At 39.2% G+C, this 26,659-nt stretch overlaps 1 protein-coding gene across 5 annotated transcripts in view; it reads left to right on the top strand.

Annotated features, from left to right (window-relative positions):
• The first annotated feature begins 667 nt into the window (after window positions 1–667).
• The window catches only part of kcnma1a (potassium large conductance calcium-activated channel, subfamily M, alpha member 1a), a 225,451-nt gene continuing 199,459 nt past the window's right edge, over window positions 668–26,659 (top strand). For 3 of the 5 annotated variants that reach the window (XM_036574032.1, XM_036574030.1, XM_036574031.1), the window contains exon 1: window positions 1,522–1,809. In XM_036574032.1, coding sequence (XP_036429925.1) covers window positions 1,522–1,809 — 288 coding nt within the window. Of the gene's footprint in view, window positions 1,810–26,659 lie in introns of all 5 variants that reach the window. The other 2 variants (XM_036574028.1, XM_036574033.1) reach the window with 2 other exon arrangements.

Genomic DNA, 26,659 nt, shown 5'->3' with positions numbered 1-26,659 from the left:
CAAAGATTCTGTTACAGCAGCTGTTTTGGTTTAAGTACAGTACCTCTCAGACAGTAAATCTAAACCATAAAGATCAGTAAATCATCTTCACACCTCATTCATGTTTAGCTGTGTTTATATCTTGAAAATGCCTTACAGGATCTTATGACAGACAGTCTTTAACACTGCAGACTCTACTCTATACACAAACAAATAAACAAATATTGAAGTGTACATAATAATAATAATAATAACAATAATAATGATGATAATAATAATAATAATTTGCATGTATTATTATTATTATTATTATTGTTGTTGTATTTTATATGCCAATAGTAATTATTTTGATTAAATAATGACAGTAAAGACAACAATAATATAAGAACAAATAATATCATTGTTATTATATGTAATAATAAGAATATTATTCTTATTATTATTTTTTGTATAACGATATTGTTATTATTATTATTATTATTATTATGTATAACAACACTTATAAACGTGATTATAATGTTTTTGTATTGTGTGTAACCCCCCCCACCCCACCCCAACTCCCCCATCGTCGTCAGAGCTGTGAGATAACGGCTTTAGCTTATTTCCAGTGTGAAGGCCTATAGCGACGCGCTGCTGCGTGTTTTCGTTTCTGAAGGAGAAGCAGGACTAGCAGGAACACGGAGCTCACTGAAGATCCACCCTAACAGCAGAGTCTCCAGCCCCCAAAGCCCAGTCAAATAAGCGAGTGGTGGACATTAGCGGCCCTAGAGCTGTTTGTCCATCTTTGATTCTGATGGCTTGGCTCCGCCTTCCTACCTGTAAATCTGCCCAGCAGTGTGTGGGCTAACTGAACTGATCTGAGCTGAGAGAGAGACACACAGTGAGAGAGAGAGAGAGAGAGAGAGGGGGACTGAGGGACTGACTGAGGGAAGAGGACACGGACAGACACGCTCACCAGATCAGCTGTCACCGAGCGCCAACCCTCACTGAGCGGCTTTATCTCACACCAACCGCCGACGAGCAGCACGGGAGGACGGAGACCCCCTTTTCCAGCTAAAGCACAGCGCGTTTAGGAGCGATTATTAAGTTTGGCGCCGAGGAGAGAAAAACATCGACCTGTCACTGTAGCGAGTGTGAATGGAAGGCTGTGATCTGGGAGCCTGAGGAGCAGAACCGTCTCGGAAAATCAGTCCACCGAGCTCAGCGCGCGACCGGAGAGCGAGATGCGCACGGAGGCTTAAGCGCGCTCTCATTCTGAAGATTTTGGGACAAAAAAACAAGAGAAAAAACCGTCAAAATGAAAACGTAAGTCGCAGTTCTCGCGGATTTAAATGTCTCTCGCGGAGGCGCGCAGCCTCGCTCCTTCTCTCCCGTTTCCGACCAATTTTGGCTAAAAAAAAAAAGAAAAATAATATCTCTACATATCGTTGAGGTTGAGGAGAATCGGCTAGAGAGCGAGCGCTGAAGGAGAAGGGCTAGTTGAAGCAATATGGCTGATGGCCGGGGTTGGGGGCGCTGGCAGCAGCTCTCCAGAGCTTCTTCATGCTAGCTGTGGCAGATGGCAACGTTTCCTATGGCAGCAGCGGCTCTAGAATGAGTAATAATATCAACTACAACAAAAACCCGGACTCCTCTGTCTCTATATCCAAGATGGACGTGATCATCCCGTTTTCACCAGACGTACCGTGTGACAACAATGGTCAGCGCATGTGGTGGGCTTTCCTCGCGTCCTCCATGGTGACGTTCTTCGGGGGTCTCTTCATCATCCTCCTGTGGAGGACCCTCAAGTACCTGTGGACCGTCTGCTGCCACTGTAACATCAAAAATAAGGTAACTAAGCCTCGGATGTTGGGCTTGTAGGCTCTACACTGTGAAAGCCTGGACCAGATCTTCTCTAGAACACTTGTTTGTCAGCTGCGTATGAGAACACTTTCATTCATACTGGTCATGTTGGTAGAGGAGGCAAAATAACAGCATAACAGCGAGGCCTTTTGCCTAAAAGCATCATGCGTCCATTTGTAGGTATTGTAGGTATGCTTGGATGAGCCACTGCTGATCAGCTTCATCCTTTAGGCCTGGGGTTTTGATTTAGTGAGGCTTGGTGCTACTATAAGAAATGTCTCTGTAGACATTTCTTGAAAACACTGATCCTTTTCAGTGCATCAGAAGGTCTGATCAGTGTGGGACAGATTTTGAAGAGGGATGTGGAACTGTACGCATAAATAAATAAGTTTTGGTAATAGTTTGTCATCCACAAGGCAGTTGCAGTGGCAGAATGCTGTTTGTGTACTTCTGTGTATTATGTGTATAAGTAAGAGTGATGTGGAATTGTGCCCACCATATGGCACAACGGAGGAATTACAATGCAGTATTTACACAAATTTCAGGGAATGTTGGGACGGCTTGTGTTCAAAAACCATATTTCAGAGGGCTGCTGTGTTGACCTACATACATAAGAACATAGGAAAGACAAATGATTTAAGTGGGCTGGGGCTCCACCTCCTCTTTTTTACGTATTACGTAGGCTGTGTTTATGGAATTCCCCTTATATGTGATGTATGACGTTCAAGCATTTTTAATAAAAAAAAAGAAAAAGATAAAGGCCCCTTGGTAAGGTCACGCTGTCAGAGTCAGCGGTGGGAAAAGCCGTGATGTGCTGCATGTAAGGGTGCTTCACTCACACGCGCTGTGCTCCTGCATAATGACGTAGAGTCATCTCAGCAGCAGGCTGCAAACAGCACATCATCATGTAGGCTGCAGTCGTATAGGGATTCACACAGCTGTTGCCTTCAGTACAAGTGATCAGTCGTCTGAGTGCGTCTTGCGACATGTAATCTGCAGAGGAAAACAGGCCTGATTTTGGAAGCAATTTTATTTTCTCCGTTTTTCACTCCTTCATTCATTTATTTTGGTGATGTGCTAGTTTTAACTCTTTAGAATGATTAGAAACATTGGAATAAAATGGCTTAAAGGGGAATCCCACAGATGTTTTCTAAATTTCTGCGTAATTACAGATGTAAACAAAGATTGAGATGTAAACAAAGTCATTCAGAGTGGTTTGATGTGAAGTGCTTCGTTCTAAAGAAACTTTCCATGTCAGTATTGTTTACAGTGGTGGTGATAGGAACCGGACGTCTGATGAGGTTAATGCTGCTGAAAGCTTCTTCACAGTGTTATATTTTTAAAACTCATTCATGGTGGAGAGGTATATACAGGCTGCTATACAGTAAAATAGCTCACCAAAGAGAACTTAATTTTTCATTAGAAAACCATTTTACCGTTATCAACATTACATATAAAAACTAAGAAGTCATGTGCAGGGTCGGTAGTTTAGGATGGGAAATAAAATGGCTATGTTTACGTTGTAGATACTGTGAGCCCTGGTTCTTATCAGTAAGTTTCTCTACAATTAATCATTTCCTTATCAAATCAGTGACTTTTCTCACATCTCAAAGACTGAGTTGTGCAGAAATCTGTGGAATTCCTTTTTTGTAACTGGATTTTTTTTTCTGGATCCTGTGAAAATGGAAAGTGTAAAAAAATAGAATTGTACTATTTTTTGCCAGGTTTAATATCAGCAGAATTATGAGGGATTTGATCAAACAAAAGCAAACAAGGCACGATTTATTCCCATGAGTAAGGCCTGGATTCAAACATCCAAATTCAAATACAGCTTTATCCTCATTTACATCTGGTGTCTACAAAAGCGGCCTGGCAATCTTTCAAAGCTTAAGAAGCTTGTTGTTAGCAGCTCTGTGCATGGCTAATAGACTTCTTTTCCCTGAAATGAAGTTTAAAAATACATGGAGAAGTTATAATGCTCTGTCATTATACTTCAATCGAGTCGTTCTCTTGCATTCAGGTAGCAGAGTGCCGGACTTGTTATTTATTTAAATGAAAAGGGTTAATGACGTCTGTGAAGTCTCCAGTCTTCATTACCTTTTAATTACCTACATGAACAAGCGTTCCAACAGAGCAAGCAGCCCATCCGAAACTGACACCCGTGCCTGAGCCTCTTCAGATGGAAGTTGTTAAAATACAATCAGGCCGCGCGTCTGTATCGTTTGCAATCGAGAACACTTGGATTAAAAACCTTCCATCACTTTGCCAGGCTTATTGAGGAGTCAGATCCGTCTTACAAATGCAAATGACACATTTCATTCAGTTTGTAATTTGGCTGTGCTATCGCTGGATAATTGTGGAGTTTGATGGAAATCCACGGCTGGGTCATTAAGAATGCAAGCCATGTCTAAACGGATCCAGTTTCCAGGAAGACATGAAAATGGTGGTGAGGAGGATAATCGCAGGTGCTGGTGTGTTTCCTGGAGGAAGGAGATTCTGGCAGGGTGACTTTGTGCCAAGGCTTTGACACTTGGGTGCAGGGGGACCGTGCTTGTTAGGAGCATTAGGAGGCTGAAATGCGATCTGCAGCGCAGCTGAATGTGGGGGGGGGGCTTTCTTGGCATGGCGCTAGTAATGGCAGGCAGGCTGCTGGAGGCATCTACTGCTCAGACGAGTAGAGAGACAGATCCTCTGGCATGTCCTCATCATAACTTTGCTACATTTGTCACATAGCACCAACCATGCTGAAACAAATGCTACTGCATGCGCACGACTCTCATGAATTAATCAAGGTGCAGCATAAAACTCAGATTGGTCTGGGCCTGTTGCATTTCCTGGGACTTGATGTACTGCAACATCTGGATGTTTAATATTTTTTTTTTCCACATTCATGTGCAATATGGCGGGCACAGTGACTTACCATTTGCTTAACATCCTCTAGGTCATTCACTTCAGTGGAATACACTGATAAAAAGGATTCATTAAATTTGCTTAATTCGAAAGTGTACACAGTTTTCAGGATGGATTACTGACTGCACTACTGGGGCAAGTGCCCAGGGGCCTTTGACTGGCAGGGGTCGTTGGGGACCTTAGACTACAAGGCTTGAGGTGGCCCAAATACTTGGGACCATCCACTGTAGGTGTGAACATTAGATAAATGAATAGGTACAAATGACCAAATAAGTGAAGAATGTGTTCTTAGGCCTTGAAAGTTTTATGTTATTATTGGCTCATGGGATCTTATAGATGGAGTCTAGTAGTAGTTATAGTATTTACCATTTTATTACTCAGTTAGGGTGGACAGAAGAGGAAAAATATTCAAATCTTACACAAAAAGGGCCATGTACAGCAAGTAATCCATGCCTGGTCATTTCCACACAAATAAAACATGTTTTATGTTTGATTTTTCAGTTTACTAGTCCTGGCAATGACTGTGTTGATATGTTTTATTCATACACTTTCCTCAATGAATGTGTGTAAGGCAAAGCATCTCCAATCACTGGGGTACAGAAAAACCGTAAAACTTAATCGACAAATTAAGCAAGAATGAAATGCTTCTGAGACTTATAAGAGCAAAGCACACACACAAAATACATACAAATACTTGGATTGTATGTGAAATGCAACTAAAAACAGAAAGCATTGATTTGTCAATGCACTTTGACCTGTATTTAAACAAAAACTGTAGAAAGACAAAATATTTAATGCTTTATCTTTTTGGCTGTTTTTGGTAAATAAACTCATTCTAAAATTGAATGAACATGCAATGCACTCTAGAGGACAGGAGCAACTTAAGACTAAGAACATTGTTAAATGTTCAGAAAACATTTTAAAAGAGGTGATGCAATCATGGTTGGGCATAAAAAGAGCATCCAGGCGAGGCCTAGTCCTTTATAAACAAAGATGGTTCAAGGTTCACCACTCTGCAAAGAATGCATCAGCAAATAGTCCAACTGTTTCAAAACATTCCTCTATGAGCATTTGCAAGGATTTTTAGGTATTTCACCCTCTACATATGCATAACATTATCAAAAGATTCAGGGAATCTGCAAAAAGCAAGGCCAAATAACACAACTGAATGCCTGTGGCCTTCAATCTCTCAGATGGCACTGCATTAAAAACCAGTATGCTGCTGTCATGGATATCACCTTGACAAACTGTTGTCAATAAACACTGTCGCTGCATCCATAAATGGTTAAGACTGTACTATGCACAGTGGAAACATGTACTGTGTCCTGACGAGTCAGTCTTTCAGATTATTTACGGAAATGATGGATGTCATGTTATCTAGTCCAAACTAGAAAGAGACCATCCAGACTGTTACCAGTGTAAAGTTCAAAAGCTAATATCAGTAATGGTATGGGGGTGTAATCATGCCCATACCATGGGTAACTTGCACCAAAAATGTTTTGGAGCAGCATATGCTGCCTCTTAGGCACCATCTTTTTCAGAAGCAACCATGCTTATTTCAATTTGACAAAAGTAAGAAACTTTCTGTATGTGTTACAACAGCGTGGGTGCTAGACTGGCCTGCCTGTGTTCTATAGAAAACCTGTGCTGCAATATGAAGTGCAAAATATGCCGACAAAGGCCCCTTATGCTTGCGCAGCTGAAGACATGTTTAACTGAAGAATGGCAAAAAATTCCACCTTTAAAACTGGATCAAGTAGTGTTTTGAGTTCCCGAACGTTTATTAATTCCTTAAGTGCTGTTAAAAGGAAAGATGATGTAGCACAGTGGTAAACATGGCCCTGTCCCAACTTTTTTGGAAGGTGTTGCAGACGTCATACTTGGAATGAGCATATATTGTTTTTACCTTATGAAAAAACAAAGGTCAAACAGAATTTACTGATCACTGCTTTCTCTTTGACAATGACAGATTATCTTGCCAACAGTTATTACTTGTAAGTTGTCTAAAAGGGAGAAAAAAATCCACATGTACAATATTGATTTTTTAGCCCCAAGTTAATTCCATCTTGTTCTGCTCTGTTGCATTACTCAATTTTCAATTTTTGACAAACGACTTAAAGCTGTTTTCTCAAAACTGATTGTCCTGTGAAATAAACTTTGCTCCCCAATCAGTGATTTTCTTTTATCCTGAGGGTTTTATGGTGAACACTTTCTGCCTAAAGCTTTGATTCCTCTCAGACCTGGTGCAGCTAGAGTGGTGTGTTTTTCCTACAGTGTCTATATTAAGTGAGTACAGATATTCCTGTGTCCGAGGGCTGAGGCTTGTTTGTCTTTAATGCAGATGGGATTGCAGAGATGCATACCGAGTGTGTTTGTTATGTGTGTGTGCCCTCTCGTGCTTGGCAACGCGCCGGCTGCCTTTGAGCCGGCAGGCGAACAGCACACACCCAAAGATCAGCTGTCCCTCTCTCTAACTCCCCCATACTGAGTTCAGCACATAGTGTTTGGGGGTTGAATGTCTATAGTGTGCTCTGTAGAGTGAACTTGCTAAACGTTTTGCATTTTTTGATAAAAATCACCAAAACAGTATCCAGTTTAGTGAAGTCACTGTCAGTGAATAATATAGTGTATTATATATTGTTGTCACAGTCACTAAAATGTGCAAATTAGGGGAACTGTGTTTGTGTGCAAAGAACTTGTAACTACAGGAATTAATTTATTTTCACATGAGCAATATTCAACTCAGATTATTTATAGACGCTTTCTAAAGTTTGAACAGTCCCAGTCTAATTACGTGTTTTGTTGCAGTGAAAAAATCACATCCTCTACAGGGGACACACTTAAATAGCATCTTTCTGCGAATTGCAACTTTCTATGTATTTGTTGAGTTTAACATACTGCAAAAAAATAAAACATGTAGTATAAAATGCGCTATAACTTTTACACAGGGCACGTTATTATGTTTTTTCCAACATATTACATTCAGGAACTAAACAGTAATTGTGCATCAACATGTGTAAACGTGTGTTCTTTGTAGAGGATGTGTTAATGTATTATAACTTAGAAAATCAACAAAACATGTAATTTGGGTGCTCAACTTTTGCATACACCTGTGGATAACAATTTTAACAGCATTTGTTGTTACAATAGGTACTTTGTGTGAAATGTAGAGTTTTTATGCTTAATTATAAGGAGTTTGTGACTCATTTGCTGCAGGAAGGCTTTACTCAGTCTTCCAAATTGCAATTTAGATATGAGAAAGATTAATCTTTCAGCCCTACTTTCAATTGTAAGGGGTGTCTGGATACTTTTGCACATATAATGTAGTTGCATGCAAGTTGTTTCAGTCTTCTCTGAGACATACTTAGCATTTGTCTTGTATATTTGTAAAATACCAGAAGTACTCAGTTGTTCACTAATAAAATTGTAAATACATGGTTATTGTATAGCTCTTTATCTAAAGACTATTGTAAAAACCAGCCTAAACCAACCCTTGCAGATGAACTGATGCATGGTGGTGATTATGATTTTTCAAACTTTGTAATACATTTAAACTGAAGTACTCATTCAGTTGAATGTATGAATGTCTACTGACTTTTCGTTGCCCTGTAAATAATATGCTTTTTCTTCCAATTTGCATACTGTAATTCTTAAGCCTTTTGTCTGTCATTTTCTGCAAAAGTAACACATAACTGTTTGTACTTTTTATTTTACATAAGTTTTGTAATGTAAAGTAAGGCTAGTAAATGCATGCAGGCATTATAAGTGGTTGTGAAGTGTGAAGTTACAGTGCTGTTAAGTTAAAGGCATGATGAAACTATTAATATCAGTGTAATGGGTGGAGGTTGTGTTATAGTGCCTGAGACAGACGTCATTTTGTGGTAACATTCGAGTGTGTGGCCTGTGGACTGGCTGTTAGGTTGAGTTCCTGCTGCTGTGCCAGCGATGGAGCTTTTGCATTTCTGTCGTGTGTTGTTGATACTGGTCTGGTATGAGCATGCAGTGAAGGCAGCATGGAGCATGAGCAGCTTCCACTGCTGAACTCATGGCACAGTCATTTTAAGCAGTGACTGGTCTTCACTCTGTGGTAGAACTCAAATATTAATATTTTTTATAACAAAATTGCAATTTGAAAGAATACATTATCAACAACAACTTGTCTTTAACTTAGCTTGTCTTAACAAGTTAAAAATGCCAAAATTGAACTTGTGAGCTCGGGAACTGGCTTCAGAAGCATCCAAACATCAATGTGCTGTGTACGTGATGTCACAGTCACAACTACCTGGCAGTCTGGTGCACTTTGTTCAGCACCGCAGGAAAAATAACAAGCCTGGACCTTAATTTATTGAGAAATATCGCAATTTAAATCACAGTCACAGTTGTAGTTAGAATAATTCAATTAGATATTTTTTCCAAAATTGCTTACCTCTACATTGTGGCCTTTGCAGTGCTTTTCCTTATGTATGTCAGAAATGCAGACACAAACTTTTCAATACGGAACGTAAATCGAATATAAATGAAATAATTCTGTAACTATGTAATAACTGTGTAATTATCTCTAAATAATTTAATAAAACAACAGCACATGTTTAAACAGACCTAATCTAAGGCAGGGTTAGTAAAAGGTATTTCAACCTAAACTTGTCAAACACAATGTGGACACACAGCTCAGAACCCCTACTGCTCTCTTGTCATGCTGTTATGTCTTCTTTTGCTTGTCCCTGCACTATTAATAGGACCCTGGCACCCCAGGAAAGGTTGAAGAGGAAAGCTATGGTTGACTCTGAGAAAGAGCTTGGGGGAGGGTTTCCTCACAGTAGGGCCAGCCAGCCAGGGCTAAGCTCCTGATCCACGAGCAGGGCCCACTGGCAGGGGAAAACCATTAGCATCCTCGCTTTTAGGCCGAGCAGGCAGGCTGCAAGGCTGAGATAGCACTGCCGCCAGCCCTGGAGCTCAGCAAGGCCAGCCTGGAGCCTGGGACCTGCACAGGCAGCTGCTTCAGCTGCTGCTGTCTTTGAAGTGCCTCGTGTGAGTGGCGTTTTTCCGCAGGATTGGCCATCCTCACTAGTGTCTCCACTGACCCCTGGCTAATATTAACCGAAGCTCATGTTGGATGGAATATCAAGTGTCTGTTTTTTTATTGTTTTCTAATTAACCTCATTGCATGGTTGCTCTGAAGGACAATAGGATTGAGACTAGTTTACAGTAGCTGAATTAATGGGTTGTTTATTGGCCGACTCATTGATCTCTTTAATTGAGATGTAAACACAGAGGGACATTTGAAGGCTTTTATGTTTGCCGCCATGTTTTTTAACCATTTAAGAACTAATGGTCTACATATAGGCTTGCAGTTCAGTTCATCATGCTCATAACTACAGAATTAGTTCCACATATTAGTTCCATATTAGTTATGGAATAATTCATAGTATTCACTAAATATAAAAATAAAGGTGCCAACAAGCGTTCTTTGAAGTGATGCTGTAGAAGAATCACATTTGGTTCCTAAAGAACCTTTCAATGGATGGTTCTGTAAAGCTGAACTATGTAAGATTTTTTTGTAAAAACTGAAAGAAGTGGCATTACTGAGTCTGGAAAAAGTAAAAACAAGCTACAATATCCCCCAAACTTACATAGTACTTTAAACAATCATTTTTGCAGAACCTTTTTAAAGTTTAAAGAACCTCTGTATAATGTAAAGGTTCTGTATCAATCAAAAGTTTTACCTAGAACCATATGTCTAAGCCAAGAAATATTTTAAAGCATGAATAATAAGCCTTAAGATTAATAGCCAATTGATAAGCCTGGAGTTTAAGGGGTAAAAATTCATGTGTTTTTCTGGCCATTTGTCTGCAAAACTAATGCATTGAGATGTTTAGTTTGGCTCGTGAACGTGCTAATTCTAGCTTTTTCTTGAGCATTTCTCTTCATGCCTTCCCTCTTGTGTCACCACACATCAGAACCCAGTGCGAGAAAAGAGGCAGCGCTCACGCCTCGAGTGCTCCCAGCTTCAGTTTTGGAAGCGCTCTTCATCCAAAACGTCTCAAATATTCCGCTATTGTGGAGATGAAAAGTGGCCTCAGCCTGCGGGGGGGGCCAGTAGAGCCCTTGAGCTGGAGACGCAGCGGTTCAGAAGCTGATTCGGCCGTGGCCGGCCCTTCGGCCCTGCTGGAAGAGCACCGGGCTCTGATTGGCCCACATCACAATGAGCTTAACATCATAATTGGAGCTTTGAGCAGTGCGCAGTGATGCAGTGAGCTGGAGGAGAGGAGAAGCGCAGGCTGTAGAGGACGTTCTAGTGACCTTCAGGGACGTGGGCTGCTTTTCTGCTGCTCACTCATGTGCCTCCATCTCCCCCGTGTGCTGAGACGCTAATAACAGGTTGTGGCGCTGATGGCAGGAAATGTTAATAACCTGTTTGGCTCAGAGCGCACGCTAAAACGCATCGGTGTGATGAGATGGAACCATTTCCATGGGTCTTTAAAGGTTAAGTGTTTGGCTGCCTTAGCTTTAAGGATGCACACTTGTTTTAGCTGCTTTCTTTTGATGGCTGTGTTTTAGCCTGCAGCGCGGCGTAGTGCATTCTAGATTAAACCACGTTTTCCATTCTCCTGCTTCCATACCTGGAACGGTTCTGTTGGCTAAATAAAGATCTTCTGCTATATTTCACCTAGAGCCTCAGGGGCCACAGCATTGTTTATGAGCAGAGAAGAAGGAGGAGTCATTTCTAAAAGTGCACAGAGGCTTTTGTGGAATAAGCTGTCATGTTTCTTTTAAATGATGGGCTGTGTAGACATCATGTACAGATGCTGTACGGTGGAGCTCGGGTTCTCAGTGAACATCTCATTAAAAATGGATGATAATACACTGCCGCGTTGTTCGTTGACAGACGCAGGCATTCAGAGTAGACAAAGTATTAATCAGTCAATAGCCTCAGCGCTATTGGGTTTCACAGCCGACCCTCAGGGGAATAGGAAAAGATCATCTGTTTACAGTTACATAGGAAAAAGTGTTCAGAGTGGGGGAGATTAATCCAAGTGGCTAAATGCATCTCATCCCATCCTCCTGATAGACTGAAAATGTATAATTCATGACTGGATTATACTTAACTACCCTTTAAGGGCCCTTATCTTAATGTTTTCTTGTAATTTATTTCTTCTTCTGGTGTTCACTTATAACATTTCTGTGTCTTTATGTATCAAAACGGTCATAATTCATATTAACATGACCATTTTTTAACCTCTCTTTATCCCTCAGAATTAAAAAGCCTGTTTTTGTTACTGTGCATTTAAGACTGAAAATATGTTACACATCAAAAAATAAGATAAATGAGCTCTGTTCTGATTGCCTGCCCTGCATAGTGTCTCATTCAAAAAGCACTGCTGAAACACTCCTTAGAGCTTCAGTAGGAATGGGTGGAGCTAAACTGCTGTAGAATAGGTGGATATATGTATATATATATATATATATATATATATATATATATATATATATATATATATATATATGTGGGCTGGTTCACGTGTTATCATAGAAACAAAAAAAGGTTTTTCCAGTATTGTTTCCCTATATGGGCTCGATGCCATAGTGCTGGAGTAATTTGGAGAGTTGTGAGAATTCCCAGTGGACCGAAAGTGTTTTAGGCCTGTTACAGTGAGCTAATGAACTCGTGCATATAAGCACAAGAATGCTCAGACAAACTATGAATGATACATCTAGTTGAACAACTGTAGTGATTTAGGGGTTAAACCAGTGAATTAGTTAGCTGAAGTTAGCTTCTCGTTTACATTTTCCGTTTCACCTTAAATGATGCAGCACTTACATTGAGACAGTTGTAGGGGTGCTGCCGTGTCACTGCTGCACTATTTAAGGTGGAACTGAAATTCAACTAAAGCTAACATCAGCCTTGAGAGCTTAGCGTATCAAATTCAGGCTGACATATGAGTTCATTGCTTACAAAGCAACTTATGTAAATCTTTCGTACATGAATCATGTGAATATGGACAGCAGCGGCAAGAACCACAAAAAAACAAGGTGGCATAGAGAACACAAGAATTTTGTCACTAGCCAGCCACTTTGGTTATCTCAGTGTAGCATATAATTAATAAATAAGAGTAGGAAATGAGGAAGATGAAATTTGTGCATATTTCAGAACAAGTTATTTTGCATGATGGCAGTGCTGTGTGTGTGTGTAGTGGGAGAAACACAGTTAGAGTTTGGGGTGGGCCGGTCTGTGTTATGTAACTCCCTGTCTGAAGTCCCTTTCTGGCTCTCTATTAGCCGTATGGTCTGGGGAGTGAATGGTGTGTTTTTAAATTTTATATTTACATACCACCTCAAAATCCTTTATTTCAAAAAATGAAATTTGTTTTTTTTCCTCAGTATGTGTCCTCTAAAAGAATATTATGGCAAAAAAATCTAATTTATATAATTTTCCACTTATCCCAGATGCATTCGTTCAGCCAAGACCTGCTTCATGTCCAAATTGCTTCTCTGGTTTAGTACTGGAGCTGCGAGGCTAATGTTGTTTATAAATACTAGAAGTTAGTAGAAACCCAGATCTTTGCTGTAAAAACATCCCCACAACCTCTTAACAACCTCTCACAACCTGCCTCAACGGCTTCCAGGTCTTCATTAAGGTTGAAGATTTGGGTGACAGTGTTTGTTAGCAATGTTAGCCTCATAGCTCCAGTGCTGAACTAAAGAAGCAAAATTTAAACACCAAACATGCCTTGGCTGATTGATTGCATTTGGGGTAAGTGGAAAATTGCGTACTTTTTATTTTTTGCAAAACTTTAAATTTAACTACCTGTGCTAACATTTCCTGTCCTCAACCCTCTGGTTACTAAGCATGTTGAGGCTTTTTAGATATGTCTCTCACTCAGGGCTTTCTAATCATAATCAGATTACTGTTTAAAAATATTCAGTATGGGCAGCAACAGCCCCACCCTCTTTAACTCTATCCTAACTAACAACTTGTACATTCAGAGAATTTGCCTTAATTCTGTTAAACTGATTCAAATCTACCACTGGGGTAATTGTTCTCTGTGCCTGTCTATGTTGAGAGTAGTAAAGTGTATCAGCATGTGGAATTGGAGAGTTCCGTCACTACAAGAAACATAATGCTGCCTTTATTGTTGGAAGCACTGAACAGATTCAGATTGTTAACAGCTTATTATTGATTTGTTTCATCTGAGTAACAATAAAAGGCCCCTGAAGAGTGAGGAATATTCCTATTAATTTGTTGGCTGACTCAAAATGGTTTAGTAGCACAAGAAAGGTGGTCTGCTTCGTTAGCTCGTATTCTACACAAATGAAAGCAGCACAGGATTTGCATTGGATTTTAATTGGATCTTAATCATGTAATAAATGGAAGAGTGTAGATTAAACGACAGAAATATCACCTTTTTGGCTTGAAATTTTGTGGACCCATGGTTCTATTCTTCAAACTCATAACTATATGATGTACATATTAGTTTCATAGTAGTTACTGAACAATGTATGTGAGTTATTGAATAAATTGTAGAAGTAATTACTGATAGCTGAGTTTCACAGTGTCCACAAATACAAGGACTGGCTGGTCAGAAACTTACCAACTGGTTAATAGGATGTAATATTTGTACTAACCACACACCTAAAAAATATGGTTCTTTAAGGGTTCTTTAGTAAAGACAATAGTTCTGTTTAGAACTATCTAGAGTTCTAAATAGAACCATTTCATGATTAAAAGGTTGTTTGCGTGGAGAAATGGTTCTTTAGACTGATGGAGAATGTGTTGTATATGGTTCTATATGGAACCTTTTTGAAAATGATTCTATATAGCAGCAAAAAGGGTTCTGCGATTATTATGATGTCAAGTTTGTAACAGTAGAAGAACCCTTTTTGGTGCAATATAGAACAATTTTCTAAAACGTTCTATATAGAACCATACACAACACATTCTCCATCAATCCAGAGAGCGATTTCACCATGCAAAGAACCATTTAAGCATGAAATGGTTCTATATTGAACTCATGGTTCTAAATAGAAACATTGCCTTTACTAAAGAACCCTTGAATAACCATCTTTTTTTAGTGTGTACTGTGCATTCAGTAAACTAAAACAGAATGTGTTTTGTTCGATTTTTGCTCGAGGCCAGTTCAATATTGAATATCTTTTCATTAGTGTGGCCACTACTATTATTTCTTCTTTGCCTTATTGTGCAAAGCTCTGCAGCCAAACTTATATAATAGATGAGAATATTTCATGCCTGAAGAGGCCTTTCATCTACTGCCTCAGAGAAAGTGATATCATATTTCATTATAAACTAGCCTTCACTGGTGTACTTTCCCCCAAATACTTTCAAGACTCTTCCTCTAAAGTGAGCCTCTGATCCCTAATAAAGCAAACACATTTTATTACAAGGTTTATAATAAAAGTCTGAGCAGTGATATACAGTGCACGCACAGTATCTCCTATAGACTTCCTCACAGGCATAGCTGAGGCTCTGAGAGCACTGAGAATGCGTGATGTGTAAATGAATATTCCTTGCAAGTCAATTCGTGTTGGTTGAAAATCTCAATCCATGTTAATGGGCTTTGAAATGCTACTGGGAATTGCTCTTCCTCCCAGTGTTTGTGTGCCGATGTCATGTTCCTGCATACTGATGCCCTACATCTGACCGCCAGCCTTGCTATCACCGTTCACAATCTCCTGCTCACTGATGGGGCTGGGCCGCGCCACAGAGCTCAGCTTGTTAGCATTCAGCCGCTCCCCGCACATCTAAAGTGCAAAATGCATTAGCTTCGCTCGAGCATTGCTGGAGTGTTAAGTCTTGCAGTTGGGATGGGATGCATAATACATGACTGATTCCAGCCTGAAATTCAGGGCTTCAGCACCATGGAGAGCTCCGCCGGATCCACTCTTTAAAACCTGCAGTGATTCAGAGCAGCACAGAATTCAGAGAATGCACACAGTCTCCCACTGTGCTCCTCTCCTGATGAAAGAACACTGCCAGGATGAGATTTTTTAGGAAATATTCAGAAATGTGTGTTTTAGCAAATATCAGAGTATGCAAATATTATGGATGGCATAAGTACTGTTTTGAAAGCCAACCTCAAGTGGACTTTGAATGCTTGCCTATGAACACCAACACATCGTTTTCATTGCGAGGCAGTACAGTGTTTACAGTAGGACGTTCACAATTAGGCAATTAGACTTGATGACATAACTTATTGGCAGTGAATAGCTGGCAGTTTAATATTGCATACTGGTCTATCTTACTGATTTAATTTCCCAATTTAATTTTTTTATGAAACAGATACTCAGAGACCTTCATTTATTTAGTTTCCAGAGAAAACGGCCATTAAGTGCAAGTGCATGTTTCTGTTCATCCTTCCACTGTGACTCTGAAGGGATGGAGCTGTCAAGAAGCCCTTACTGAGAGAAGACAATAGACACAAAAGAAGAAATAGTTGCAGTAGAACACCAAAACTGGAAATCTGAGATGTGGAGTAAGGTTTTATGGACTGATGAGACAATAATTGGATCATGAGAAGCAGAAACTGCAACCAACTTCTAAGACTGAACTTTGGAGGTATGGAAAAATATCACTGCAGATGTCTTTGAAAAAACTAAAAGCTAGTATGTTGAAACGAATGGGAATTGTAACAAAAGCATGGTCACTTAATACTGAAACATCGTACTTGATGTACATATTTTATTTGGAATACATGAAAGTCAGAGCAAAGTTTATTATTATTATTCTATGAAGTCCATCTTCATTGTATGATAATAACTGGTAGATTACTAACATAATCAAAAGATATAACCCCCATTGTGTTGATATTTCTAGATATTTTCCGTTATTTTAGTAGGCTTTATGATTGTAGCAACATTCATGAAATTAGTGTTTTCTCCTCTTATTTCTGCTAGTTGAAATAACATGAAAATTCTCTCATCTTTAGCTGTAATAAACAGGGTGTGATGATCAGAATTTCCATCCTGCATAGGCCTTATTTGTTGTAAAAGGATTCAGAATATTTGTTTCTGCTGTTCTGTTTGCAGGGTAGTAACTAAATAATTGGAAATAGTGTAACGCTGGTTAAATGTGAAGCATGATTTTAAAACCTCCCTTACGAGTAAAGAGTGGGGTTTGGAGTGGTGTGAATGGTATGCGGTAGTGAGTTATGATTGCAAGACTGTTTAGCATGAGAGAAATAATGACCCTGCTCTTTCTGTTCAGTGCGGGGAAGATAATGACTTCCAGCATGTGCTCAGGCTTCAGCCGAACATCAAAGAGCTCTCTTCCTCACCGCTCACCGTTTAAAGCTGTGCTGCAATATGCGGTATGACAACGATGATAAAATAATTTGATTCATAGGAGCAGTTTTCGCTCTCTGCTCCTGGATGTCCTTGTACTGCTGGCAGCACCTGGCAATTGAATGTGCATTGTATAGTGAGGATAGTTTTTTTATGGGATCTGTGATTATAAGAGCTGTGATTGAATATGCTGATGGTTCTGGATTGTGAAAATGCCCAATGCGTCTGTCTGAAGGTCATGATTCAACTGCATTGGTTTTGGAATGTTAGATTTGGTTGTAATTGATTATTAGGGGTTTAATGTTTATGATACAGTGTTGAAAAATAAAAAATGAACAATTGAAGCAGTGCATCAAAATGATACATGGTACCACTAATACACACCTCATTCTCTCCCGCATTTGCCGTCTTCCTGGAAACCACTGTCGATGATCAAAACTAGGCATGTGGGTACATTCTGTCTGTTTTTGTTTTGTTCATAGCTCAGTTGCACTGCTTTATAAAATCACTGTTTTGCACAAGGACATGCTATTGTGGGATCTTGTTTTTTTTTGTTTTTTTTTTAATAAAATCTGAATTTTTCTGATCCAAATCCCCAGCCAAAGTTTTGTTTATTTTCTAAGTGAAGATAAATTAAAACCCCCTCTACAACTTAACTATGGCATTTTTCAGCTAATTTTAGCACAGAATTTCATTTTATTTGCTTAGTTTAACATATTGGAAATAATAAAACCTAAAAAATAAAATAAGCGATAACTTTTGCACAGGCCACGTTTTATACTTTATTTTTTCCATTATATTAAATTCATCAAACAGAAATAATACATTAAAATGTACAAAAGTGTGTTTTCTAGAGGATGTGTTAACTTATTGTCCCCAAAACATGCAATTTGACTGGGGGGGTCAAAACCTTTGCATCTCAGAGCTCTGTAGAGTCTAGACATATTTCATTCATAAAAAATAGAAAATTTTATGTTGACTTGGAGACTTGAAGACTTGGAAATCATATCGTTAGACCCCTGTTGATTGAAATAATCTTCCTGAGTAAATGAGTATGTACTCATTTAATGACCAAAATAAAAGTCTCAGACTATATTCAAAAATAAAAAACTCCAAAGGACAAAAGCTGTTATTTTTGTTGTCCCATTGTGACCACTGTAATTCACAGTTCATCAGTCATACTTTGTATTTATTGTATTTTCTTAAATAATTATGAATAAACATGTCAAAGCAAACTGAATCATGGGGAAATCATAACGTTTCATCATGAACCAATTAATTTCCTCAAGAACTGTAACTGAACCGTTATGGGGTCTCAGTTTTACTAATGTTGCTGCTAATGGCGACTAGTGCTGAGACTTGGTCAGCATTTTGTCACGGTTGGTAGAGTTGGATTTGAAGGTCACACAGCTGCTCTGCTGAGCATTGTCTCAAACCAGCACAACTGCTAGAAGATGAGTTCTGGCACATGCTCAAAAGTCCTGCTTGCTCTCTCTTTTTTTTTCACGCTCTTTTTCTCTCCTCTCCTACCACCCCACCCAGCCTCCATTTCTACCTGTCCTGCCCAGCTGTAGCAGCACCACATCTCTTGCTAAATCCCAGTCACATCGGGTCATCTGTCCTTCCTCTGCTGGACTGCCTGTTTCCCTTTATGGAGTGAGTTTCCACTTTCCAGGAATAGAAGGCATTGACTCAGGTCTGGAAGATGGCAGTTCCTGCTTCAGCCTTTCACCTCCATAAATAGGGTTAGGGTCAGAGTTGTCCTGGGTCACCAGAGAAATTAGCCAGTTGCTCTCGAGTGACAGCACAGCCGTGTGCTTTTCACGCCATAAACCTGGCTAGGCGTCTAGGAGCCGCTAAGCTGACTCCAGGGACTGGCCAAGAAATTGTAACATGCTCTTTAATTACTTGGCGGATGCAGGATTCGATTGTGTTCCCTGTCCGTCAAACCCTTGTCCGTTCGGCTGGCTGTGATTTTCCACTTTGGCCTATTTAAAAATACATTCTGCGGTTAACGTGTAGACGCTGCAGTTGTTGTTCAATATTAGGTTCAATAGGAGTTATATCTAACTCCTAGTTCATTGAAACAAGTGGAGAAATTCTGTTAAAAATAAGAAGAAGAGGAGGTTTGAATATGATGGAAAGTTATTGCTGTGGATATTTTGCTTTGCAGAAGCAAAAAAATCAATTTGTTGCCAGTGTTTCACTTCGAAACAAATGGAAAAGTCAGTGGCAACTCAAATTTATCAATACAGGTTGTCAATTAAAGTAAATGTAAGTCATTGCTTAGATCACTAACATCATATCATCAACATGCTGCATCCTTCATAAACTAACCCAACAATGTCATGCTGCATTAGTTTTTTGTTTTAATTGCTACATTTTGATGTATTGCAATTTGATTGCATTGCACACAGACACTCTCCAGACTAATTGGAGTCCTGTGCAGTAAAGGACGACTATAGAACACTTTTAACAAAGGATATGGTCATAGTAAGGAGCAGATAGCACCTTTTTTTTATAGGACGAGGCGCATTGTAAGATTTATAGCTGTCTCTGGGCCCTGCCCCCTATCATTCTTATTCAGCAGGCACCTGTAGCTGCAGGAGCTTGACATTTAGCTAGTTTAATGCCATGTAGGAATGGACCTGACACTGACAGCACTAGCATACACCACTGGACAGGCTGAGAACTTAACTGACAGATACAGTGCTTAAACAGACTGGAACACACTCCTCATAGCATCCTATGGTTCTAGAACAAATCCTCAGAACCATAGGCCTGCCGATTCCCTGGCTACGGAGATTGCCATATGAAAGGCAGAAATGGCATGGCATTACTGTTCTACCTGGACTGCATTGTGTGCTCTTCCTCTTCCTGCTCTTTTTGTGTGCCCTCACTGGAGCAGAAAATGGCACAATGAGGCCCGGTGAAGGGTGATGGGTCAGTTTACAGCCACAGAGCTTCTGTGCTCTAGCCTTGAAGAGGTTGTGCCCTCTTTGTGTCGTGCACCAAAGGTTAGGGATCAACTCCTCTGAGAGACGAAAACCCACAGCAATAAATACGCATGTTCCAAATACTACCGGTACTACACTCAAAAAACAAGAGGGTTGTTTGACTAAAAATGTATGAAGGATATATTTTATAACTGAAAATGTGTTGACATTAATTGCAATTGCATTTTTATCTTAAAGTTGTCCACATATATTGACCCTGTTTGATTGAATGTGAATGTGTGGAATACACTGATCAGCCATAACATTAAAACCACCTTTTTGTTTCTATACTCTGTTGTCCATTTTATCAGCTCCACTTACCATATAGGTGCACTTTGGATTTCTACAATTACAGACTGATGTCCATTTACTGCTGCAGCAGAGATTTTTTTGGGTGATGTATCATTCTTAGCAGTGCAGTGACACTGATGTGGAGGTGCTGTGTTAGTGTGTGTTGCACTGGGACGAGTGGATCAGACACAACAATGCTGTTGGAGTTTTTAAACACGGTGTCCACTCTATTAGACACACCAACCTTGTTGGTCCACCTTGTAGATGTGAGGTCAGAGACAGTAACTCATCTGTTGCTGCACAGTTTGTGTTGGTCATCCTCTGGTCCATCATCAATGGTCACAGGACGCCGCCCACAAGACCCTGTTGGCTGGATGTTTTGGTTGGTGGACTATTCTCAGTCCAGCAGTGACACTGAGGTGTTTAAAAACTCCAGCAGCACTGCTGTGTCTGATGTTAATGTAATGGCTGATCGGTATACGTCACATACATACATTAAAAATAATATTACTTTTAGACACTTAAATAGATACTTAACTACTTCCACTTGAGTATGTTGGATAGATTTCCTTCAGAGTATTTATAGTTTAACTGAAATAAACAAGAGCAAGTTTTCAACAGTTGGCTGATTATTTTTGCAATTAGGAAACCATCACTTGTCGTTATTATTATTGTTGTTGTTGTTGTTGTTGTTGTTGTTGTTATTATGCTGAGGAAACAAAACAGATTTAATAGACTGATACTCCAGAAAGCCACATGCAGATGGCTGATTCAAAGACATATTAATGCACTGCACAGCCAATTTTCCAGCATGTTTTGTTCTGCATACTCTAATACAGAGCACCACAACCCTGCTTGTGGAGATCTGCTCTGCCTGCAAAGTGGTTATAAGCCCTACAACAGAGTATCTGAACAATGATTATAGGAGTTGTGGAATGCTAAGAAATATATGCTACACTCTTCAAAATAAAGGTTACTAAATGATTCTTGACTCGTAGTTGTTGGAAAGACCTTTAGCGGTTAGCGATACACAAAATTCAGAATATGATTCAACACAGTGGTGTCTCGAATTGATAAAATAAGGAGTGGTTGAAAATGTGCTAGTATGTTAATCATTTAATTTTCAGTTGTTAGAGAGATCAACATAAACAAAATTAAAATTTTCATCAAAAGCTGTGCTTTGTAGTATCCTAATCAAAGCTCAAGCCATAAGCTAATATCTTAGTCCTAAGCTAACACACTAGCCACAGGCTAATGTGCTAGTCATAATACAACAATGTGAAATGACTCGATGATATATATGCTGCGATGATTTATATGCTGCGACACAATTCGATAAAATATGCTGGGTTGTACCGTCCTTATTTAATAACTTTTACATTATATGGAAATTCTTCAAACTTTATTAATGTTCTTCACACTTACATTTACATTGCATTCATTGCATTTACAACTTTTTTAGGTTAAAAAAAGGTTCTTTAAGGAACCAAAAGTGGTTCTTGTATGCCACACTTTGGGTAGTGCTGGTATAGATGAGGGTTGAAGTTATGAGCAGAACTGGTTCTAAACACTAATCATACATTAGCTCGATTTCTGTAGTGCTTCATATGTGCTCTACAGAATGTGAGCTACAGCACTATGAGTACTATGTTAGGACATCCTTTGCTTATTTACACGAAAAAATCAATCTGATTTCTGAATCAGTTGGTATTCTGAATGCGTTGTTTCAAGCTGTGCCAGTCATGGCAATTGATGCTAAGAATCGCGCTTGGCTGTCATGGCTCTGACTTTGATGAGATGTTTGTGCTTTGAGGCAAATTGCATTTGTCTTTTTGTCATACCAATTACCTCAGAGACCGCAGATTTACATTGTGCAGAAGCAAACAAGAAACAAAAGCATGCTCATCAACCAGCGAGATGCAAGGAAATTGGGTGGCTCTGTGGTGCATTAATGTGTCTTTGAATCAGCCATCAATTTTTTTCTACTCTGTCCATCTGCATGTGGCTTTCTAGAGTATTAGTGCATTAAATCTGTTTTGTTTTCCCAGTTAAACAAGAATAAAAATGTGCTGGTTTGCTTATTAAAGAAAACAAACAGCCAGTAACTGAAAACCTTAAAGTTAAACTGTGGATACTCTGAAGGCAAATTACACACAATGCTCAGTCTTAAAGTTTCTGTTTAGGATAATGATTCACAGGGCTCAAGTGGATGCCTTAAAGTTTCTGTTTAAGGGCTTAAGTGTAGTCCTGTATATGCACACTGTTGCCTGAAAACAAAACCATAACAAAGCCATAACTGTACTAAACCTTTATTGCTTGAAAGCTCCCTTCAACTTTCTTATACATTTAAAGCTGCAGGCCAAGCATGTTGCATTTAAAGACAGCCTAAGCTCACTTCCAGTGACCTATCTTACATGATGCTTTCAATGGAATCAGTATACACTATGTGTGAATAAGAAAAGCCTTGTTTTCCACAAACCTATGTGCATGCTCATTTAATTTCAGAAGTAATAATGTAAAGATTAGCCTCCTTCTACCACATATTGTAGATGCAGGCAGATTGAAATGAAGCATCTGGACAAACTCATAGAAACATCTGTCACACAAGTCTCTCAGAGAGCTGTGATTAAAGGAAGCTACTAGCAGATCCTGTGGGATTTGACGATGAGGAGATGAAGGCTGAAAACTGTTCATTTACTAGTATTAGATCAAGCCTTATGGATGATCAAGCCTCAAATGGAAGCTGTCGCAGTGGTCTACAGAAATCTACCACCATGACGGATGACCTCAGGTTCAACGTTATATATGGAGACTTTGAAAGTTTCAGACTCAGAAATCAAGCGTCTTAAAATAGAATAAAGAAAAATAAACAATTGCTAGATTACAGTCAGACAAATTTCATGATTTATATACAAGCATACAGTGCTACACAGTTACAGTGCACTGCACTCTTGAAAATAAAGGATCCTAAATGGTTCTCGGCTTTGACACACAGTTTAGCGAAAATGTGTAGGACCTTTACGTGATGTTGAGGTACTTTACATTCACACATCTTATGTACAAAGACGGTCCTTTGAAAAGTTCTTTAGGGAATCAAACGGTGGTTCTTCTGTGGCATCACTCTTATTAACACCTTTATTTTAGACGCACAAGAGGAGGGCTCCCAAATTCAATTCTGGAGTAAATCTGCAGGGCACAATTTAGTGTTTTCCCTGATTTACCTCATCAAGAACTTGATAATAATGAGGCTTTCAAGTGCAAGTGGTGGCGGGGGGGTTCGTTTTCTCCAAGGAGAAACTTGTTCACCTGACATGCACATTCATGTGGTTTATGTGAGCAGTAAATGGAACACTAAGGCTGTGAATGGGTGTTCTATTAGCTAACTGGTATCTTTCAGTTTTGGCCTATTTTACTAGTGTTTTTTTTAACTCGAAGCGGATATAAAATGTGGTTTAACTGTACATGTTTAAAATGTACTTTATCATTACTGTTTATTATATTTGTACAGTTCATCTGATTACTTTCTGTTGATGGACTGTTTGCTTCTGTTCTTAGCTGTAATGAAAATAGCGTAGATGTCATAATTCTTGCTGCGTTGAAAATTTCGATGTACCTGACTTCATCGTTCAACTTCTAAGGCCATTCATTCGGTGCCTCCTCGTGGAAAATTTGTAGGTCTGATAAAACCAAGACCACTTAAAAATGTCTTAAGCTCTACTATGCATAAATAATTCAAAATTGTAACTAAAGAACAATGATGCAGGAATATGACATGTAACCTATCATTTCTGTACACAGCATGGGCCCTAGAAATATAGGTGAACTGTATATTTGTAACCAGTCAGCCAGGTTCAGATGCGTGCGGATAAAACTGAGAATAGTAGCTTTATTAACACAAGGCAGAGTCGTAATCCAAGTACAGGCGTAGGTCAAAACCAGGAAACGATAGATGATCACGAATGTGATCATATGACCAGGCAAACAAATTCCAAAGGGCAAAACGAAAGACAAGGTCGAAATATCAGGCAAAAAGGTTCAGAATCACAAATCCAAAATCCAGCAACGGTACAAAAGGGTCAGGCAAAAAGCAGAGTCGAAAAAACAAGATCAGGGTCAACAAACAGAGTATAGCAATCAATATCAACGCTCAGTAAGTTCTTATAAAGAAGCAATACCTCGCAAATAACCCTTCCTAAAGCCCAGGCTTAAATACAACCCTAAACTGGTCATATGACAAACACACAGGTGAAACCATTCAATATTCAGGTGACAGAGAGCGCTGATAGGTGCGAGGCTGATCGTCACTGATCACATGATCCCCGCTTGACTCTTGGGTAATGGAGTCCATGAGGGACAATATTGGTCCAAAGTTAAAGTGTTCATAGTGTTCACAGGCACGGTCTGTTTTGTTCTTTGGTGGTTTGGTATCTTAAATTTCTATTTCACTTCACCTTTTTGAAATATTCATCATTTATGTTCTTTATTTTTGAAATGGCTTATAATACTCATATCAGTCATGTTCTCTACACACTTTAATGTTACAGTTTTCAGAGTTCATTGAAGTTGATTTTGGAGAAATTGGGTTCTAGTGGTAGTTTCCTTTCAACATAAACTTTATGTCAGGTGGGAAATTGTGAGAAATTGCTCTAAAGCAGGTTCTACAATTGTCTCTGAGTTTCATTACTTTTACATTTCTCGTCTATCCAGTAGGGATGAGGGTGCTGGGCAGGGAGCAGACATAATAAGAGAAACACGTTTTCTTTTTCAGACTTTGAAGGTTGAATGTGGAAATCTACTTTGTCCTCTGTGCTCCAGAATTTCCAATAAAGATTCTGTGATATTTAGTTCTGGATGTTAGGGAGGCCATGATAGACTTTTGCTGTGATCTTGGGGTTCATGAAACCACTCATGAATTTGTTTATCAATGTAACAGGGACATTATCATGCTGGAATATGGGCACATCATAGGGGAAGAGTGTTTGCACTGTAGGGTGCACCTGGACTTATAAAATGGCCTCATAATGCTTGGCCATTATATGACCGAGCAGAGCTCCCGATGACTCCTTCGAGATAGCTGTCCATGCCGTTATGGATCTCCCACAGTTGGAAACAGTCCACAGCATTGTGGCTTGAAGGCATATTTGGCTTTTTCCAAACATGTTAATGTACGAAAAAAACGCGAAAGATGACAGGCCATATTACTCTTTTCACTGCTCAAGCATCACGTCAGCATGTAGCTCTATGCGTTGGCCTTTGATAAAGGTGTTTTAAACAGCAGAACTGTCGCAAATTCTACAGTTTTGTAATAGTGATGTTCAGTTTTTGCTGAGACTCGATCATAGAGATGAAGATTTTATGGCACTTGTAAACTATTCTTGCTGCTACTGTTGATCTTTGCTATACCTTTTCTGTTTATGTTTGGTAAATGTTATCATCCCTGAGACTTTAAGTCATTATGCAGTGTTTGTGACCATTGTTCTTGTCTGAGATTTCTCTGTCTGACCTTCTTGAAACTAGATATGTCATGTTGCTGTGAAAGTTCACACATCAACGTTGTGTCGTAGCCCTTTTATAGCCAACACATACTGGTAATTCAGCGATATTCAATCTAATAAAACTCACTCATGTAGCCTCTTTTGTAATTATTATTTAGTTGTTTCAAGGTTAGTTTTTCCTCATGTAGCGTCTCCAATATTTTATCCCCCCATGTATGTGTTGGCGTGTGTGTACTTGAGCAACAGAACCTAATCCAAGAAATACAAGCCATGCTGGAAGTGGAATCCCATATGCATAATTCATGGTTCATTGTGCTGATTTGTTGGGTTGTGGACATAGATACTTATCTTGCATAATTTATCATGTGTTGTGGTTGACTGCATGCTGGATGTTTCTAGCCTACGATGTGTAAATCAATAGGGTGAAAATATCAAACTGACCTTAGAGACATATGTATTTATGATCTGTCACATAGCATTATATTTTCAAGCTGTTCTTGATTTCCAGTGAATGACTAATCTGTTTCTGTCAAATAAAATTGTAGTATGATGCAGAAGATCTTTTGCATACTAAACATTCTGTAAATAATACTTTACTCTATATGTTTATTTAACAGGGACAATACACATTCATCTAAAACCATTATTTCATTATGTAACTATTTCTCTATGACCTATGATATTTTTTTGTACTTATTTGAAGACCTTCCATCATACCTTGTTCTTCTTTATTCACATTATTTTTAACAACCCTTTGAAGGTCACACGTGCTTGCAAGATTCTGGATCGTTCCTTTACCCAAACAGCCTCAGAACCAATGATTGTCTACATATCTGATCTGTGTTAGAG

The sequence above is a fragment of the Colossoma macropomum genome, unplaced genomic scaffold (genome assembly GCF_904425465.1).
Source record: "Colossoma macropomum unplaced genomic scaffold, Colossoma_macropomum, whole genome shotgun sequence".
NCBI classification, from domain to species: Eukaryota; Metazoa; Chordata; class Actinopteri; order Characiformes; family Serrasalmidae; genus Colossoma; species Colossoma macropomum.
This window is presented reverse-complemented; position numbering and strand designations above follow the sequence as displayed.